We start from the raw sequence: 21,078 nt of genomic DNA, 5'->3' as shown, positions 1-21,078 counted from the left end.
GGCAGTTTTTGTTTCTGAATCAGTAGCAACTGATGGACAAATAATCTAAGATGTACATTTGGGAGCAATTCTAGTTTTTAGGTTAGCGAGCCCCAGCACAGACCGAATTATTCCTCCATTATATTCTAAAGGGCAAGTTTTTCTAGAGGTAGATACCTCATGAGCCGCAGCAAAAAAAAGAGAAGGCAGAATTAAGAACAGTGCAGAGGAAAAAGCATTTAACAGTAATCCTACAGTTTAGCTTTTGGACTTTTTCCAAATGGCTAAGCAGTTCAAAATGAAAATGCGGGTAACTGACATCTGTCTTCAGTTTATAAGCTCCCCAAACCGATGACAAACCACTGCCTCTGGGGGATGCACATGAATGTATTTAAGCAGACAGTAACCTCTGTGCCGCACTAGCTGCTGAAATAACAACTCCCTTTCACGAGGGACACACCCCAGAATGTCCTCCTAAGCCTAAAAGGACAATGAGAATGGGAGAAGGCAGATGATACAAGATGGAAGAAAGCAATAAACTTTTGAAAAATAGAAAGCAAAAAAAGAAAAGAAAAGAAAAGAAAAAAAAAGACTAGTTGGGAAATGTAATTTTATATATTGCCAACTCGAACGGTTCTAAAAAGCTTAAAATAAGGAAAAAAAGAGCAATCCCCCATTTCCCTGATCTCTGCCCCCATAAGACAATTTTATTAACATTTTTAGCTGCTCTCTCCCCAGTCATGCTCTCTGTATTTCTAAATAATATGTCTATGCTTACGAGACTTTCTAACTTCTTTTTAAATATTTCTGTGGGTTTCAGGATGAAACAGGGATAAACACACATATTCAGTCTTCCACGTTTAAGTGGAAATCCCAGGCTTTTATTATTGATGACACAAACACTGCCAGATGACCTAACTGAAAGAGCTGAGAGAACAGGAACAGGAATGCTTGGACCATTCATGCATGTGATTAAGAGATCTGAAGTACAGCTGCTATCTTTTCTTAAAGGGGAGGAAAAAGATTGGTCTAATCACTGTGATAATTCTAATTTTTGAAGAAAACCAAAGGGCTAAGTGTCTAGCATATTTCTCTGGAGATGAGAAAAGGGGTTCAGGAAGCAACACAATGTACTTCTCTGTAAAGCCAACGAAGGGAATGGGCACTCTCAGGGGCAGAGAAAGGGCAGGACTGAGAAAAGAGGACAGGCCCCTGACAGGATGCCCGTAGTCTATGAGCCAGAAGTCGCTTACCTCGGATTCTAACTCGGTGAGGTTGCCGACTATATCTCTGCACTCTACAGCCAGGTCGTCAAGGTGGTCCTGGAGGCACTCAAGCTCCTGCAAATAAGAAAGCAATCCCCTGGCATTTTTCAATTATATAAATGAACAAGGGAAGCCGAGAGAACAGTATCTATTTCCTTTGCAGTGGTCCTCCTTATCTTTTCTTTTTAAAAACTATTTCACTGAACGGAACACTAAAGCTTTATTTGAGTTCCCAAACCGGGATTGTAGAGAAGATAAGCACTTGATGTAACAGGGTGGTTGATAGGGTCAAGGGGAAACAAGCACCATACAAATCCTCCAGAAGGCCAAATCGATAAGTCCAAGAATCAATGTTCAGATGTCCTCGGTGTCTAAAAATTTTATCAGGCCTTTACTCCATTAACAACCCGTCATTCCATTTTTTTAATCTATGTTTTCATATCTTTGCTCCCATTTTAAATCTGCATGTCAATAATAATCAGTGAACAACAGATTCACAGTAGAATGACATGCAGTATTTTAAGATCCTTCATAAGCAACGCAGGTTGGGACCCAGTGTCCAAAATCCAGCTAGAGCTGACAGCTCCTCCCAGTCAAACCTGGGATTCTAACCCTAGCCCACAGGAAAGGATCCTGAGGGAAACTGCAAAGCAAATGAGCACACTAGGGTTTGGGCAGGCATCAAAAAGCTATCTTGTCTGGGCTTTGGAACCTGACCTGGAGTGACCTTCTACCATCAATCCATTACTATTCCTTTTAGAAATTTAGAGGTTTTAAGCAGAACAGGAGCTCACTTTCCCAAAGCTATCAACAGCTATTTCTCGGCAAAGGCTCTATTAAAGGACCAAGTTTAACTTAGTATCTGCAAGAATCTGTTTTAGAATTAGAATAGGATTGGACAAGCAGGGTTGGAGGAGTTATACAATAGCCAGAAAGGGGGTAAAGACCCCTGAAGGAACATGCATAAAACCTCTGGAGTAAGAGAAATGGCTAAGGGAAAAATCCCATTCACAGAACCCTTTCCTAACTGGAGCTTCACAGCGATGGGGGGCAATACAGTGCAGCTTCCTCAATGTTACTTTGAAGGGGGTGTGAAAGGAAACTGCTCTCTGGGATTCCATATGACCACATCCTTTGTTTTGTTAGACAAAGGCAGCAGAAAGCTCAACTACAGGCATTTTCTCACAATGAAATCGACAGAACTTCAGCAGGCCCAGGAAGCAGACTGCTGAAAACGATATTGGCAGGGCCAACAGATCTGACATCTGTCTTCACTAAGTGAGCCAGTGCTGCTTCTTAAAAATGCCCAACTCCTGCTCATGGTGAGTTGCTGGTAGTTAATCCCAGAGGATGTTCTGGAGTAGTAAAAGTGGAATCTGGAAACCTGAGTTCACACCTTGTTCTAGTATTACTGGAGCTTTAAACAAGTAGCTATTCCTCCATGCTTGGTTTCCCTGCCTTAAGACAGAAGACAAATCTTCCTCCTAACTTATTGTGCTAGAATGTACTAATGTAGCTTTTCCGTTTTTTAAACCAGGCACAAAATTTTAGGAACCACTCATAACATGCATGTAATTCTTGAGGGGTTTCTTCTCTACACTCTCCTGTATAAAGAGGTTGTAAGACAATGGACCTGATGTGTGGCTAGGATTAGACCTGAGTAGGAGCTAAGGAAGTCAATACACTTCACTCCTATGGGCTTCAATTTTGTCAATTACTAAATGGAAAAAATAAACATGCACACTATTCACGCATGCCAGTATTTATTTATGTTTATGTTGATACCCTGCCTTCCCTCAAAAGGACTTTAATGTACCTTATAAGGGTGAGAAAAGAAAAAAAAAAAAAAGCAATATAAAATAACTTTAAAACAAATTAAAAAAAAAAAAGGAAAAGAAAGTATGGTTAAAAAAAAAAAAGTGTGGGATGGAGCTAGCAGTAAGCTTGGTACACAAAATGCCTACCACAAAATCTTACATACTTGCTACAGGCAAGCCATAACTTTGGAGCCAGGTTTTTTAACAGGCAACACAAAGAGGGAAAATCATTTACAAAATATAGTAACCATAATATATAAATAAAACAACTGCTTTGGAAAAGTATAATTATTCCTGATAAAGAGAACAAAGGGAAAATTTTCCTTAGGATTTCTTATGAAGAAGATACTGAATTATGTAACAAAAATAGAGATAAATTTTATAGCGTTTGTACTCTATGTAAAGTGTTCATCATGAATGTTATTATTATTATTATTATTATTATTATAAGATAAACAGGTATAGCTATGTCAGTTACCTGTCCGGTCTCTGTTTTCTCACTGCACCATTTCCCCAGATCAATCAGGCACTTATCCTGGAGGGCAGGATCCAGCTTAACATCCATGGCACGTTGGTGTAGGATCCTCTGGACCTCAGCTCGGCACTCCCGAGACAGCTATATGAAAAAGAATAAGCAAAATACTTTAAAAGTACCAGAACCAAAACAAAAAGACAATACATAAAGGAAATCTGTCGTTAGGAAACTAATAATGTTATAGTTACTTATACGAACTTTATAACCCAAATCTCTTCCAGAGTGAGGATTAAATCTTCTAGGAGGCTTCTACAAACCCACACCTCTAGGAAGGAGATCTTAGATTCAACGTTTTCTAATATACTGAATGAAACAACATCCTTTTCTCAGAGTACATGGATAAAAAGTGAACTGGATTTAAGTTTTTTGTTTAGGAAAACTAATCTGCTACTACTCTATGAATGCAGAGTAGAATGCCAGCTTCTGTTCAGAAGAGAACACACACCTGGGTCAGGAACACTGAATTCAAATTTACCTAGCTCAGAACAAAGCCTAAAAACCACCTGTATCCTGGTGAAGAGTTTCTAATGGATCTTTAAAGCTAAATGAAGTTAGGGCAGCAATATTTAGTTGTCTCTTTGTCATTTAGATTTTAGTAATTTAAAGAAAAAACTGGAAACGTCTGCTGTCATTTTGTTGAAATACTTTGTTGAAAACGTGAAATCAGATGGGAAGCTGGTGAAGCAACTCTCTGAGCACTCACTGAATGAAGTTCCTAGAAGGGCAGCAGTCTTTCCCTGCCACCTACACTGATCAAGTTTCCGACGACGGCAGACATCAGAACAATATACAGCAAACTAATTCAAAAACAAATGGCGGATAAGAAGAAATGAAGTCAATATTGGGTGCATACCCTCCTGCCCTGTTCCTCAGTGCGGTAGGCGTGTCTATACAAGCAAGAGAACACAGCTCCAGGAGGCATAAGTTCACTGGTTTCGTTCCAACCATGGGTGTGGCAAAGACGAGATGCATCTCCCTGGCACTTGCGGTAAAGGACAGGGTCCAGCCTATAAGGGTAAGAGTTAAAAGATATTCCTGAATTTTGTTCTTCAGGAACACACAGTGGTCAACTGGTAGAAGTCTGGGGACCTTGGTGCAGAAGCTTAAGTTCTACCTCAAGGAGGCCATGTTGGCTACATAAGATGCACATTACAGCGGACTCAGCACTAACATGCCCTGGCTGAAGTGAGACAATGAGGCCTGAAGCTGTCACCAGGCGATTCACAACTCTTCACTCAATAAGGTTTCTCAAAGCATGAATGAAATTCAATCCTATCTGATATACAAGATTCAGTAAGATTAGGAAATGGCAAGATAAACAGAATCTCCCAACTCGACTTGCCTTCTAGTCAAACTGTTTCTTTTCTTCTTCCCATGCCAGGTAAGTAAATTCTATTTTTAGTTTATTTGAATATGCTTATTAACTTTAAAAAACATGACATTTAACTTTGAACTCTGGAGACAATGGATTAAGGCAATGAGCTTGCTGTTTCTCCAGATCAGACCAACGATGCTTAATTCTATCCACATCTTAATGCCAACTTTGGGGGACAGCTACTGAATGGGATGAGAAACGCTAACACTTAATGAGTAGCTTTTAAACCTATGAAGCAATTTGTGATCATAGGTGAAGGAGTTACAGAAGAGGAATTAAGATGATTTTGATTAGAGCAATAACCTCAGTAAACCTTGTTATTTTGGTTTAGCTGGCCTGAGAAAGTACAGAGAAATACCCACACAGTTTTCTGTAGTCCTTTCCAGAGCTAATCTGAGGGAACAGAAATAAAATACATTGAATCTGGGGTGCCTGGGAGGCTCAGTCGGTTGAGCGTCTGACTCTTGGTTTCAGATTAAGTCATGACCTCAGGGTCATGAGATCGAGCCCCACGTTGGGCTCTGCACTCAGCATGGAGTCTGCGTGAGATTTTCTCCCTCTCTCTCTGTCCTTCCCTCTGCCCATGTGTGCTCTCTCTCTCAAAATAAAAATAAATAAATAAAATCTTAAAAAAAAATACACTGAATCTTCTGAATCATCTCTTTTCACTGAAGTATGTGGGTAACATATTCAATCACCAGAAGACTAAAGACACTGGCTAAAACTGAGTCAGGAAGCAGCTGAGCTCCCATGGGAACAGGAGGGACAGCCAGCTTCCCAAGTGGCTCTGTACCAGCTACTCTTCGGGTGGAAGAGAAACTAGAACATGTAAAGAGGAAGGCAGTGAGGCCATTAAGTTATGCTGATTCTGACTGTAATATAAATTCTTCTCCTAGCTGATCCCCACCCCACCTTTTTTTGGATAACAGTATGAGAAAAGAAGAGAATTAGAGAATCAAGTTGTCACTCACTGATAAGAGCTTCTTAAGATAGAAAATTCAACAACTTTGAATAGAGAAATAAAAGTAAATTCCCATATCTAGTACAAATCAATAAAAATTAAAATGCACTATTATCTGCTTAGAGACCTATCTGAAGATGCTTCTGCTGCCCCACAGATGCCCAAGTTCTTTGAGGATGGATGTCTGTGGTATCAGAAACATCTGACTCTGATTTCCAAAGTCGTAGTGAATGGGGCACATGGGGCAGACCTGCAAGGGCTGCCTCAGCTTTTAGATACTATTCTGAAAGCAAGAAGAAAGATATTATTCTTCAGAGGACTGGAACATGTCGGCACCCCAGAACTTAAGCAAAACATATTCTTACTAATATTTTCAAACCAGAAAGGAGGATCCTGACTAAACGGAGAACAGGATGAGGCTTACACTTGACTTTGGCTTCAAAATACTCACTTCCAATCTCGAGAGATGAAATACTGCAGTTCTAATAGACGGTGCTCACAATCTTCCACCATTTTCTCTGTGTATAAGTGTTCCATTAGGCACGAGAGGATCCTGGGCATAAAACAGGGATGAAATTTTAAGAACAGGATTGGAACTCTCACACCACTATTTCCTTGGTCTGTAGAAAAAGCCCTTGAGCTATTTTTGAGGGCAATCAGGGATTTACTTCTCTGAGAATAACTCAAATTGACTTAGTCTGATAGTGACCATGCCTTCTCTCAACTTCAGGGCCACTCGGAACCTGGGACTCGGCTTGCATAAGATCAGTATGCAGTTGCTGTAACTGTTTATTAGGAAAATTTTCCAACACACACAAAAGTAAAGTATCCTAAGAGCCACTTTCCCTTCCCATAGCTTTATCAACCTATAGCCAAGTTTTTTTTTAATTCTACACACTCCCCCTTGCTGATATTTTGAAGAAAATCACAGATACCATATCATTTTCTTTCATAAATTCTTGAGCGTATTTCTCTACAAGGACATAATACCATAATCCACCAGAAGAAATTAATTTTAAAAATCCCTAATGTTATGTAATATCCTATTAGTTTTCAAATTATTTTGCAATTATTTGGTGCTTTTTTATATGTTCAAACCACGACCCAGAAAAGGTACACACACTGCATTTGAGTGATAGCATCTTCAAATGATTTTCAGCTGTAGCAGTTCTCCCCACTTCCCTCCCTCACCCCTGACACCTCATGCTTGACCCAATTATTTTTATATTGGTAAATACTCTTAATCAGTCTTCACTGTGTTTGTCTATCTCCTCCAACTGCACAAAAGCTTTAAAGAAGGGTATCTTTTTTTAATCCCCTGCCACAGCCTGAACAGAAGGAGTAGATGCACAGCAGCATGATGACAAACATCAACTGTATTCATTCTCTTGCTGGGTACTGCTGACTGTGGGCTACAAAGGTTTCTGCAGAGTGGGAAACCTGTTCTTTACTTGCAACCTGGTTTTAAGAGCTGCTTTCGCATCATAAAAATAAAATAATAAATGAAATAAAACTACTACATGAGATTCAAATACTGTATTATGGCACTTTATAGCTTTCCTGGATGCAACTTCGGAGTTCACTTTGTCCATGATTACGTCCTCCAACCACAACACAGCCACATTATTTCAACTATAATAAATGAATTTCTAACAATTATCAATTACACAATATATGTAACAAGTCACTATACAAACATGATGAAAGTATAGAGACAAAGTATGTGTCATTTTATCCTGGGTGTTTCTCTCTTTTGTTTATTTGATCATTAAACAGAATTATTCAGTGACCTAAGGTACAGGCCCATACACGCTCAGTCACAGTCAATAAACATCATCACAATGCTGGGTCTAGTATCTACATCATGCACGAGGCAGAGCTGAAGTCTCAATTCCAATACTGGTTTTAACAAAAGTTGCTATGTGTTTCTGTTTAACACAATTTTAGTTAAGATGTTAAAACCATCCAAAAATCATTTAAAGGAATGTTCTCAATAATACACTGCCAAATAAAATACCCCAAATAAGATAACCTACATTGGGTCTCCCGATCTTATGTGTTTGCAGGCTGTCTGTATCACAGATTCACAGGCTTCATTCAGAGCTCTATCAATGCGGTAATCTGCGCCAGGGTCAGTCTCCTGAATCAGTGTTTGCAGCTGGATTAAAAAAAAAAATTAAGAAAGAAGAAAGTCACTTACACATCAGGGAAGAGCAATGTCATTTCTTCACACAGTTACTAGGTCTGGTACATCACAGTGACTTTTAACAAGGTATTACACTTGTCACTGGCTAAGCTCAAGAGCTCGTCCCAAATACTTTCCAACTGGTTTCTCTGTCTTGAGTGCAAGTTTTTCTGTATTAGCTATAGTGGGGATTGCTTGCCTACCTGTCTGGATTATCCCTGGGCATTTGCAATGCAAAAGGTCTTTGCAATATAAAGTCTGCCTTTTCCTTCCTGGCTGCCTGCTCATTAAATCAGATTGCTACATTTGACTCTTATGGCCAAGCCAGAATTGAGTGGAGAAGGGTAAATAGAAGACATTTCTAGTCAGATACCTAATTTGGTCATAAGAATCTAGAATTTGAATCTTGCTGCCAATTCACTGGCATTAAAATAAGCACGCTCCATGTTATTAAAAACAGAGGAGAGATTTCATTTAACTTGCAAGAAATATCAATTGCAAAAAACAAGAATACAATTCTTATAACTCCCATTTTTCCTAAATTATCTTTTATACAACTAAGAGGTAAACCACAGCTTGCTTGTTAAACATATCCCAAAAAATACTTGTCATTATGCAGTTGAAAATCAGGGTATTTTCTTTAACATTTACTTTTCTGCCTGGTCCATTCTTCGTTATGGAATAAAGTGAAAGCATGAGAAGTGCCTCTACTTCTTTTTTCCTGTCTTTGAGGAGACAGCAGTTGGGGCACAGAGGAAAAAGCTCTATATTAAGTTCAGAAGACCTGAGTTTGTTTGTTTTTTTAAGATTTTATTTATTTATTTGAGAGAGAGAGTACAAGCAGGGGGGGCTGCAGAGGAAGAAGGAGAAGCAGGCTCCCCACTGAGCAGGGAGCTGGATATGGGCTCAATCCGAGGACCCAGGGATCATGACCTGAGCTGAAGGAAGCCGCTTAACCAACTGAGCCACCCAGGCGGCCCCCTGAGTTCTATTAATAGTTCTGGCTCTGCCAGACATTAGCTCTGAGAGCACCGGCATGATTAACCTCTAGTTGTAGTTTCTTGAACTGAACAGGATTATAAGAAAGAGTAATATATAGGAGAAGGTTGTATAAACAGCAAAGCATTCTATGTATGTAAAAGACCATTATTAGTACAGATGGATAGCAGATGGTGTTTTGGGGTGGGAATCTTAAATAACAGAAAGCAAATTTGGAAACTATAATCCTTCTGGTTTGGGTTCCTTTTTTTCCAAGTTAAAGAACTGGAACCCTTTTCGTGTCACAGATGTAGCCTCTGGAGGACAGCCTTCTCTGATCCTCATTCATGTGACTGATACAATCCCACAGGGGCTCATATGAAAGCAATGACCCCATCACACACTGATCAGAGAACACACGTCAAAAGGAAATGACAAAAGAAAATCCCAATTCTCTCTATCCTAAAATCAACAATCAAGAAGAGAGAAATAGAAAAGATTTCCAGTATTCTGGGATGGAAGTTATTTATACCAATTCTTGATAGCAATTTGGAGAAGCTACAAAATGCTGTGGTTAGTTGATAGAAAGATTACTACCAGTTTTAGTAACAATGGTTGTTGACAAAGACCAAAATATTTACATCTTCTTCTGAGGGAAGTCGTAAGTATCATGGGAATCTGGAAGTCTCTGCAAGAAGTGTATCAGTTAAATATCTACAAGTGACAGGCAAACCTTGAGAATTCACAATGAGTGCACCAGACTGCAGCACCTAAAGGGAGACAATGAAAGCCCTACAGACGCTAACGGGCTAACAGCTCAAGGGATCATTGCCACTCTGGAATCCAGGGACAGCAGTGTAGGAAATAAACACTAAGAACATGAATTGCTACATGACTATATAATCATTCCAGCCCCTGAGTGCTTAGGAAAAACCCGGGGAAATGCTTCTAAGAAACAATTAGTCTAAGAATACACTGCACAGTCGTCTTTGGCCAGGGAGAAACTGGGCCCAGACGTGCTCACCCATAACTGAAGAGAATTTAGTAAGTTCATGATTATCGTACATTTGGAAAAGTGTCTACTCATTAAGATAAAAATTATCCACATGTTTCACAGTTTACTACTTGTTGAGAGATCACTGAGTCAAAGCATCACCAAGCAGGGAACGGGGAAAATTAGAGGCCAACCACAGACACGCAAGGAAGCTTACTCTATCAAGGAAGAGAACTTTGAAAAAGAGAGAAAGAAACCTACTCAAAATATATTATTTCAAAAAACTCTTCTACTTGATTGAGGATGGATAACGTAGAAGACGACGACTGAGGAAAATACTCTTCCTTTGGATCATTTGTTCCTTCAATATGGGTGAGCAAAGACTAAAAATCATGGGTCCATTATAATCAAAATACAGTGTTTATTTCCCACTTGGCTAAACTTGATGTGGGCAAAACCAAATACTTCATTATTTGAGACTATCCTCTAGGTTTGGAACCACTTTTCTTCTAGGCACAAAGGATGAGACGGGCATCCGTATTTATCTTTCAAGCTGACTCACTAGTTCTTTATAACAAACCAAATTGTAAAAAGCTCTGGAGGTAGATGCCGTGAAATAAAGTTAAACCAATTTCTCTTCTTTTTTTTCTGTACACCTTGGTGCAAGTGTAGCCTCAGTAAAAATACAGTTTTATTCCTGACCACCTCCCTCTCTTTTACATGCTGCATTAAGAATGAGATGCAAATATGGGCGATTTTAATACATACTTGGTCTGAGGCCCAGGCACACACATTGTTGTAGAGGTTTCCTAGGACAATCACCAGCAAGGACTCCTCCTGAAGAAATACACTGTGCCAACTGAAGCCACAGCGGATTCCAGAAGCCCTCCTTCTAGTTGGGTTTGGGATTTTGGAGAAGAGTTTATATATTTTTCTACCTTTTCCATCATAGGATGTACAATTTACTGTCTACTCTGAGTCAGGGTGAGTAAACGGAGCTAAGATGAAATTTTACTCTACATCAAAATTCTATGAGAATTTTGTTTCAGACTGTAAATTCTGATTTTCTAAAATACTCGATTTTTAATAAAAATGCCAACAAAAAGACCAACTGAATTGTGGTTTTCTAAACTTTCACTGGGTAAAGAGCCTCAATTCCCTACTGTAGGACACAAAACTAAATGTTATCTTTTGTGCATTCTAAGGGATGTATGGGATAGACTATACAGGGTACCACTGTTGGATTTGGTACTGAGAACTATTCAAAGACTCTTATTAGTAAAAAGTAATAAATATGGACTATGGTAATGAAACAAATGCACTGCATCTATAGTATTTTATTAACTTTATATTATATCCCTGATCTGTAGTTATTCAACTGTTCGTGAACTCTGGAGCAAGAATAATTTTATCTTTAAAAAAAAAAGAAAAAAGAAAAAAAAGGAAATAAAGAATTAACTTTCTCTTCTCAAGAAGTACACTAGTTTTTTCTAAATATCTTTATAGAACTGACGGTAGTTTGGGGACAGAGAAAGAAAGGCCCTTCCATGCACAGTTGTCTTACTAACAAGAAAAATGGTGTGGTTTTTGAAAATGACATGCTCTCTTGATCCTGCAGGCCAGGAATTCATGGCATGTTACATATCGGTAATAAAAACAAACTCTTAGAAAATTTCAATTGTTACTGCTCTCTCTCAGCTTCAACTCAATTGAACCTATAGAGACAGGCAAATCCTCTTTTGGTGGAGGACGTTTTCTGATTTACCAGAACCTGGTTTGCCTTGGTTCTCAATTTAGAAATTCCATCTGGCAAGCTATCCTCTCCTTTAAAAACTGCAGCAGACAATGCATTTTATCTATTTCTTTACGTATATAGCCCCATTTATTGTTTATGAACGAAACTTCTCCTCTGTAATCAAATTCCACGTTCTTATTAAGATATGCCTCACAATATTGCCACAATATGCCTCACAGACACAATATTCTGTGTCTGGTTCTTAGTACCCGATGTTCATGTGATGTCACAAATGATCCAGATAAAGGAAGCTGGGACAGTGTCAGAAAGAGCCTCCTCACCTGACAGAACGTAACGTAAGAAAGGGCAGTAGAAAATTTTTCCTTACCGCCTGCTGGCAGTTCATTCCAAGGTTCCCTTTTTCCCCACGAACTACTTTCATCAGACAATGCAGAGTTCGCCCTTTTCGATGTAATCCAGAACAGTGGTGTTCAATCTCCCCCCGACAGCTCAGGATGATCTCAGGGCTCAAAGAAAAGTCTTCCATCAACATGCGCCGGTAATCTAACATCTCCCCCTGGCACTCGCTGCTCACCTGGCGCCCTAAGTTAGGAGCGAAGTCACAACATTATGGATGGTGAGCATTACGATCAGGTATCCCTGCACAGAAAAGCACATGTTCTCCTCTAGAATATAATATACCAGTCATGCCATCACCTAGACTGAAAAGCTCAGACTACAGAAAGAGCTTCATTGGCATAAAATGAGTTTAAGACTCCAGAGACTAGGGTTTATCTTGACAGTGTTCTGCATTATATAGATTTTATACTACTAAACTAATACTGCAAATGCTTTGCCAATGGGAGTCTTATCAATAAGATAATTATGGGGGTCACAATGAAAGACAAGAACAATCCCTAATGGCCTACAGAATTAAAGCCTGTGAAAATGACCACATTTCAAACATTCACTATAGCCACCCCAGCCTCCTTCCTTGAGCAAAAAATGCCAACTGGGAAGACTTAAGAAAATTAAAAACAACAACAACAACAACAACAAACCCAACTTTACCAAGGTATAATTAACATAAAATAGGCTGTATTTTCAAAGCATACAACTGAAGAGGTTTGACATATGTGTATGTTGTTGAAGCCATCACCACAATCAAGATATTGAACATATCCATTAACTTCAGAAGTTTCTCGTGGTCCTTGACTCTGTCCCTCCCTCTCTACCCCAGACCCCTCCTACAGGAAAAATGAGCTGCTTGCTGTGACTACGGATTAGTTTACCAGTTTCCACTTTTTAGAAGTTGATATAGACACAGTCATAGAGTATGCACTTTTTTGGTCTAACTTCCACTCAGCATAACTATTTTTAAATTCATCCATGTATTATCAACTCATTCCTTTTTATTGCCAAGTAATATGATTCCATTATGTGGATATACTGCCATGTGCTTATCCCTTCAACTGTTGATGGACATTTGGATCATTTCCAGTTTTGGGCTATTACAAGTAAAGCTCTTCTGGTTATTCATGTATAAGAGTTTATATGCATATATGCTTTTGTATATCTTAGGTAAATACGGCTGAGTCATATGGTAGGTAATATATTTAACTTTTAAGAAACTGGCAAACTATTTTCCAAAATGATTTTACTACTTTTAAGTTCCCATCAGTAGTGTTCAATAGTCCAGTTCTTCCATACCCTTATCAACACTTAATAAGGTCAGTCTTTTTAACATTAGCAATCTGTGTAACTTTTCTGAATTATCTGCATGTAGCCTTTGGCCGTGTATTTACTGAGTCATTCTTTTCTTGTTAATTTACAGTTTAAGAACATTTTTTTAAACACCCAGATTAGATGGTATTATGTATACTATTTTATAATATTCTTTTGTAAGTCAATAAACTCTACCTTTCATTTTAGGACCGTTTTATCTAGTATCCAGACCATAATCAACATTCTCCAATTGTCTCTATAACATCCTTTGTTTGATATTCAATTCAAGACCATGCACTGTCCCTTGGTGCTACTCCACTGCTTTCAAGGTTAGGAGTTTTTCCCCACTATCCAGGTATGGAAAAAAAAAAATTCATCAAAAGCTCAGAGTTTTAAGGTCCCGAGACATTTCATCTTCATAGCTTGTAGCCAATATTACAAAAGACAGCCCCGATCATCTATACAGCCATCTCGGCTCTTTTGTCAGGGGTTGACTTGCGGACTCAAAAATTTCTAGTTTCTTTTTTTTATTTTTTAAGATTTTATTTATTTATCTGACAGAGAGAGATCACAAGTAGGCAGAGAGGCAGGTGGGGGAAGGGGAGCAGACTCCCTGCTGGGCAGAGAGCCTGATGTGGGGCTCGATCCCAGCACTCTGGGATCATGACCTGAGCCAAAGGCAGAGGCTTTAACCCACTGAGCCACCCAGGTGCCCCCAAAATTTCTAGTTTCTTAATATCATTAGTGTTGTAACAATAATAGTACCTATCATTTATTGAATGCTAAGTGCTATTCCAAAAAACCTCATTTAATTTTCATAAACAAATACATAAATCCTCACCATAAATATTAGTTTTATTTTATAGATAAGAAAAACAAGTTTGGGGAGAGATTAAGAAATGTAAACAATGGCCACCCAGCCAGTTAATTTGATGATTAAAGCTATGTCTCTCTGACCCAAAGCTTGTATGTTAAATCATTATGCTACCCTGACGCTCCTTAAAATGTTGACTATGCATTTTAAAAAATTAAAATCACTGGATTTGAGAAATATACCTTCTTTAAAAGCGGGCAGGGGGGCACCTGAGTGGCTCAGTCAATTAAGTGTCTGCCTTCAGCTCAGGTCATGATCCTGAAGTCCCAGGACTGAGCCCCATGTTGGGCTTCCTGCTCAGCAGGGACTCTGCTTCTCTCGGCTTCTCCCCCTGCTCCTTTTCTCTCTCTGTCTCTCTCTCGCCCACTCCCTCTCTCAAATAAAGACATAGAAAAAAAAAATTGGAGATTGTTGAGCTAAAAGAAAGAGCCTTCAAAAAGGCTTCGGGACACCAAGCCTTCAGTTCTTGGAGTTATGCTTACAAAGAAAGGTTTCTGAGTCGCAAGGCACAGGTGCACTCAAAACAGCAAATGCAGGAAGAAAATAACATTTACAGGTACAAGAGGCTTTAGGATGTGAATCCAAAAAGGACTGAAAAAGATAAAGAGAAATGAACTCTTACCTCTATGCACAGCTGACTCCAAACACATGAGAAGGTAGGAGAGCCTGGCTTCCCGGGACCGTGGAAGGTTTTCCACATTACACCGGTATTTCTTCAGGTCACTCTTACAGGATTTGGCCAACGAATAACTGACTTTATAATCCTGGGCAATAAGCTTTTGGCGAGTCGTCAGCGCTTCTCGACACTGAATAAAGAGTGCAACAACAGAGTTGTAAGACCACTCAGGTGGCTCTGCTGTTCACAGGGACCTCTAGGGCCAGCAGAGGCTCATGGCCAAGTACATGTCAACAACTGCAGCTGTCATCAAAATGCCTACCTTTAAATTTGGTTAGCCTCAAATCCAAGTGTGCGAAACTAGTGTGGAGGTAGGGATGCATGGATGGGGAAGGCCTGGAATCCTACCTGAGTGGCCGGTGGTTGCTGCAGTAGCAGAGCAGCTGTCCTACACACACGAGTCCTTGGTGGGCTCTAATACAGTGACTTCACCAAGCCCTGTTCCTTTTCCACAGTGTCCCTCAAGTCAAGTTCACACAAATCAAAGTGGCAGCTGACATAACATTTTTATGTTATGCTGCTACATTCTGTGCTTTTAAAATAGAATTATTCAATAGTAAATGATATAAACAACTGAAACACTTCTTCAGATGTATGGGAAAGCAAATGGCAGGAGAGCAAAACCAAGAACAATTTTCTTTTTAAAAGTCATAAAAGATTCTTGCATTCATCCAGGGACAGAGGACTAATAGTAATGAGAATGCTTAATGAAAGAGCTGCTGAAAAATTAAATAGGTAATTACCTGTAAAGCACATTGGTTTGGTTAGCCTGAGCTTCCTGAGTATGAAGGGCTGGCTTTAGTGTAACTATGATACACAATTCTCCAATTTTACTCCCCAAGTTGATTCCCAATGGGCTTCCCAATGTCCAGATATTACAAAGCTTCATTTTCTTGGCTTAAGCAAAATATGGTTAGGTTCTCTACTAAAAGTCAAATATCTTGCCTCTGAAAAGGGTAAGCTTTATCAGCCATTTCATACTCTGATACAAATTTATAAGACTGTTGTTTGAGAGGATTTAAGAAAACTTTAAAGAAATGAATAAAATATTGGTTTGTTTCAAAGTAATACTTACTTTCTCACTCATGGATTCTTCAAACTTATGGTTAAAGAGGCATTTGTACACTCTGCCTTCACCAGCTTGCGTCTGTAAGATGAACACAGACATGATCATGTGGATGACGACAACTGGCTAAGTAGTGAGACGGGGCACTATCCACAATCCTATAAAGAACTTTCTTTAAATTATTATAAATGTCAGTGCCTTTGAACAAATGGCTCAGCCATTTATAACATTTAGTAACCTTTGGAAAAAACAGTGTTGCAGACAGATAAAAAAATTTTCCCATGATGCTTGGCTATTGTCATTTGTTCTCAGATACACTGTTACTTAGGGAACCAAGAGAAGTGTCTGTGAGTCTTTTCTTACGACTTTATGCTGGAGTCCATAAAACTCATAATCAGTGGCTCTGACAGTTAAAGCTGCTAATAATTCAAGAGCAGAGGGTGGGAGTATACACAAATTAGTCTCAGCTCTTTGTTCTAAGGATGGAGATAAGCGTTAGCAAGTCTTCTGTAAGGTCTCGAGATAGTAATCAAGGATTTAGTTTTATAAGTTAGCCACCTGCTGTTTTGTTCATCTTCGCCAAAAAGATGTAGCATGCAATACGGCAGTTTTAGCCATGGAATAGGTGTGAATAGGATTCCCCAGTAAAATGGGATTCCAGTATATATATATAACACAGACTTCCAAGATCTAAAATTGAGAAGTGAGATAAAGTAGAAAAAATAATGTGTGGAGACTGTCGGAAGCCAACTGTTAACTAGATGTTATATCATCAAGGCTGAACATCTAACATCGTTCTCTGTTATCCTGGGAACTCCGCCTTCCATTTCACTGCCTTATCTACATAGGAGAGTGTGCTGGTTTATTTCACTTTGGACTAGGGTATTAAAAACATTTTAAAGGAGAAGAAGAGCTTCTGAGCTGACTCACGTTTTCACAAAAGCGCTCCCGATCATCTCGGCAAGCAAAATATAAATGCCGGTCTAGATGAAAGTCATCTGAGGACAGCTCAGCCACCCGCAGAATGGCTTTCTTGCAGAGTTCAGAGACTTGAATCTTGGGATCTCTCTCTTCTGCTTCTTTCACTAGGCCCTTTTCCAAACATGATACCACCTCACCTTGTGAATGTGCATCCTAAAATAGCAAGGGTAGTAATATTGTAAAACTCTCACCACAATGAGTTTCAATTAAACATCATTTGCTTGAAAAAAAAACAACCACCACCACCTCAATTCAATATATAGTTGGCTTATTGGTACTCTGCTGAGAAAGGAGGTGGGAACCAACCACACTGTGGCAGTTATAGAAAATGCCCTCAACACTCTTCTTGAGAACAGATACTTGCATGCAACAAATGCAAAGAGAGGTCCTGGGAGATTTAAGTATAGTTTAGTTAGCACTAGAAATAGAAACCTGAATTCTTTACGTTTAAAACGTCAGAAAAATTCTAAGAATTTACATCAGCCCAATGCTCTGATCATGGTTCATATCAATACTGAATTAACACTGCAGAAATCTCTGTAAATTGACCTCAAAGGGTGAGAGGTATTTCCCCAATAATGCTTCTAGTCTTGTGAAAAAAAAAACAAAACAAACCCACCACAAAATCCATTGAAAAAAGATGTTAGAGACGTCTTTCTCATTTTTCTACTCTATGCTGTCCACAAAGACCCCTATATGTACGATTTGTAGCATAATACTTGCTTTGATGTGTTAGATTCATCTTAATACGATTTAATGAGATTACCACCTTTTATACAAACTGAGTTTGAGAGCTTTCTTGAAACCATCCAATTATCTTTAATTGTACACTGCATCAGCCCCATAGCAACCACAAGCATTCATTCACTCAAAATATGAGAAATTTCCCCTAAATATTTCTACTCAAGAGTCCCAATCTGCTCTACTCAGAAGACATGCTTTAAACACTTGAAAGCTGTAACTATAAATACAGCTAACCAAAGCAGCCGGAAGTATATGCGATCTCTTATTTACGCACACACCATCTTGTTTTGGTAAAATACTGTGCCTATGAAATCATCTGTAGGTAATAAAAGGAGTCCCAAAACCAGGCAGGGAAACATCTACTTGAAGCAAAAATTCAACAATAACAAAAGTTGTATGTAGTTTTCCCCCTAAGCTTTGTTATAATGCATTTTGTTTGATAGCACATTAATTTCTAAGTATTTCCACGAAAATGTCCATGTTCTCTCCTCTGATACCTGTGGAAAGGGGTGAGAGCTGTGGTATCTCTTGCGCAGAGGAGTCAACACAGGCCTAAAGGAGGTTACCGACTCGTCTTGGGTTGCGGAAGGTAAGGTGCCTAGCTAACAGTCCATTATTTATTTTTCTAGACCTTGGGGTTCTATAAAACTCCTAAAATTTGTATGCAGGTATTATACATTTTTCCTGAGGAGGGCTCACCGCTTTCATTAAATTTTCAAAAGGTGTGCTCACCCAAAAAAGATCAGGAAGCACACTCTACTAGCAGATTCTCATGCCCCCGTCCTCTATCTGCACCTGAACCTTGAACACTAGTTGTATGATTCTATTTACTGCATTAAAAACCTGAGAGGACCGAAAAGATTTTTTGGAGGGCAATTGTGAACAAGATAAACAAACTCTGAGGGACAAAGTGACAAAAAAGGTCAGAGAGAAGAGTCAACACAAACCCCAGAAATCCAGAATAAGGCTTAATTTTTCTTCCTAATTTATGAGCGACACTCAAGTATGTCTGACTATGGCCCACTTAAGCAAGGCCTATGCATTTCCACTTTCCAAAGGAAAAACAAATATGGTAACATTTCGACAGAAACATTATCAGGCACTTACTGTTTATGGTATACAAAAGATTATTATAAACATGAATTAGTTTATAAAACAACAAAATATCCTACACCAAGGTTTAGTAGCCCATGAAAACTCACTTGGACGGCTGCTAGCAGTAAGTTTTAATCATATAAAAGGGGCTGAGGGACATCTGGGTGGCTCAGTGGGTTAAAGCCTCTGCCTTTGGCTCAGGTCATGATCCCAGGAACCCTGCATCGGGCTCTGTGCTCAGCAGGGAGCCTGCTTCCCCCACTTTCTCTCTCTGCCTGCCTCTCTGCCTACTTGTCATCTCTGTCTATCAAAGAAATAAATAAAATCTTTTAAAAAAATCATATAAAAGGGATTGAAAATAATAATCTGACAGTCAACTCCTGATTCAGATTTAGCCGTTAGTCCTGGCACCACATGATTTCCACTTAATGAGTCTAAGTGTTTCCCTGTATACTTAGGGTCTGTAACTGTTTTAAATGTGCCACCAGTAAGAATATCTATTTAGGGCTATTATATTTCTTAATGGTTCCACATGCTTCTTCTTGGATTTAAATAAAGGCAGCATCATCGTGGCTTGAGGTCCCTTAAGGAATCTGAAATTTAATTATAATTACAGCAACTGTAGCCCCACATATTGGTGCTGGGCCATACCATCATTTCCATTAGATGTTTTCATTCATGCTAAATTTAGATAATTTTTTCAAATAAATATACTTCAAGAATTCTTCTCGGTTCTCTCAAGTCTCTGAGTTCAGCTCATTTTAGTTATATAACTGAAACGTATGCAAATATTTGACAAGACTATATGGCTAATTACTGAATAAGAATGAAAGCAAGGGAGGTAAACTACACACTGGCACACCACCTAGAGGAAAATAAAATTACTTAGATTAAAAAAGGTTAAGTTATTGATACATTGGCTTGACATAGGAATAACAAATGATCCTATAAATGGACTTAAAAGGGACTTCTACTGTGGTGAAATAAATGTCTTTCTTAAAACTACAAAGTGTCCTGATCAGTTTTTAGCAATTTGATAGGTAATATCTTTTCTTCCCCATAAACCTTGTCCTTTTTTGTTGTTATTATTTAAGGAACAGAGAAAAATAACACTAATCCCAAAAAGGAAGAACTCAGTTTTCATCTCTGTTATAAACCACTCTCTAGTTCAGTATTTTTGGTGTCTTCTGTGATCTTTCTTACTACAGAAGGAGAGAAAAACTGTCCAAATTATTCAAAGTAGCCAGTTAAAAGCACAGAATGATAAAATTATAGAATTACCAAGTGAAAAGTCTAAAAGTAGTAATAATGTGGGACATGTCCACAATTAAGTTCCAGTATTGGATAGCACATTGTACTTTTTCTTCAGATGATGTAAATCATTTACACTTTTACTTTTGAAGATCTGTCATTTTAATTGTATTTATTTAGAAAAAAATTTATTAATATATAATCTTTGCTCTCAAATCTACATATATTAACATTTTGAAAAAAAAAATCATAATTTTGACATCATGACTCTTTTACATTCATCCAGAAGCAGGGTACAAACACATTAGCCATTACCCCTCTCCTCTGACCTTTGGAAGAAGTCCGTTCAAAGCCAGTCCACAGAGGAGTTTGCAAGCTTCAGTGCCAAATTTGAAATCAACAAGCAAGAAGCTGATTCATTAATTTTCAGGATAATATGCATATCTAAATAACTGGCCTCAGAGAAATAAACTATAGTTAGAAAAGCCAGTAAGGGCTGAGGACATGCCTCCCTCACTTTTAAACATGGCTGTAGCACCAGAATGGATTATATAGGAAGGAACATGTTTTTTCAAGAGTGCAAGCATGAATCTATCTTACTGTCCCCAAAATACAGAAAGCCTTTGTGCTAGGATAGGGGCTTGGTATAAACAGAAATTCACCTGTAGCATGAGATAAACATGACAAAAATGTGCATTTTGTGGGGTGGGTGGGTAGGTGAGCCTAGGGCACATATTGCTTGGAGCACTGGGTATGGTGCATAAACAATGAAATCTTGGAACACTGAAAAAATAAAAATTTTTAAAAATGTGCATTTTGATGATCCACAGAAACTTTTTTGT

At 38.7% G+C, this 21,078-nt stretch overlaps 1 protein-coding gene across 2 annotated transcripts in view; it reads right to left on the bottom strand.

Annotated features, from left to right (window-relative positions):
• Positions 1-21,078, bottom strand: part of GLG1 (golgi glycoprotein 1) — a 152,444-nt gene that overhangs the window by 16,107 nt on the left and 115,259 nt on the right. For both annotated transcript variants that reach the window (XM_032853963.1, XM_032853962.1), the window contains exons 5-13: positions 17,096-17,299; positions 16,175-16,246; positions 15,046-15,229; positions 12,213-12,427; positions 7,969-8,090; positions 6,384-6,485; positions 4,450-4,603; positions 3,540-3,677; positions 1,233-1,319 (exon numbers count right to left, since the gene is read on the bottom strand). In XM_032853963.1, the coding sequence (XP_032709854.1) occupies positions 1,233-1,319; positions 3,540-3,677; positions 4,450-4,603; positions 6,384-6,485; positions 7,969-8,090; positions 12,213-12,427; positions 15,046-15,229; positions 16,175-16,246; positions 17,096-17,299 (1,278 nt within the window). The remainder of the gene's footprint in view (positions 1-1,232; positions 1,320-3,539; positions 3,678-4,449; positions 4,604-6,383; positions 6,486-7,968; positions 8,091-12,212; positions 12,428-15,045; positions 15,230-16,174; positions 16,247-17,095; positions 17,300-21,078) is intronic.

This window comes from Lontra canadensis, unplaced genomic scaffold (assembly GCF_010015895.1).
Source record: "Lontra canadensis isolate GAN:19392208 unplaced genomic scaffold, GSC_riverotter_1.0 scaffold8, whole genome shotgun sequence".
In the NCBI taxonomy this organism is placed as follows: Eukaryota; Metazoa; Chordata; class Mammalia; order Carnivora; family Mustelidae; genus Lontra; species Lontra canadensis.
The sequence above is the reverse complement of the archived record's forward strand: the minus strand, read 5'-3'. Positions and strand labels throughout refer to the sequence as shown.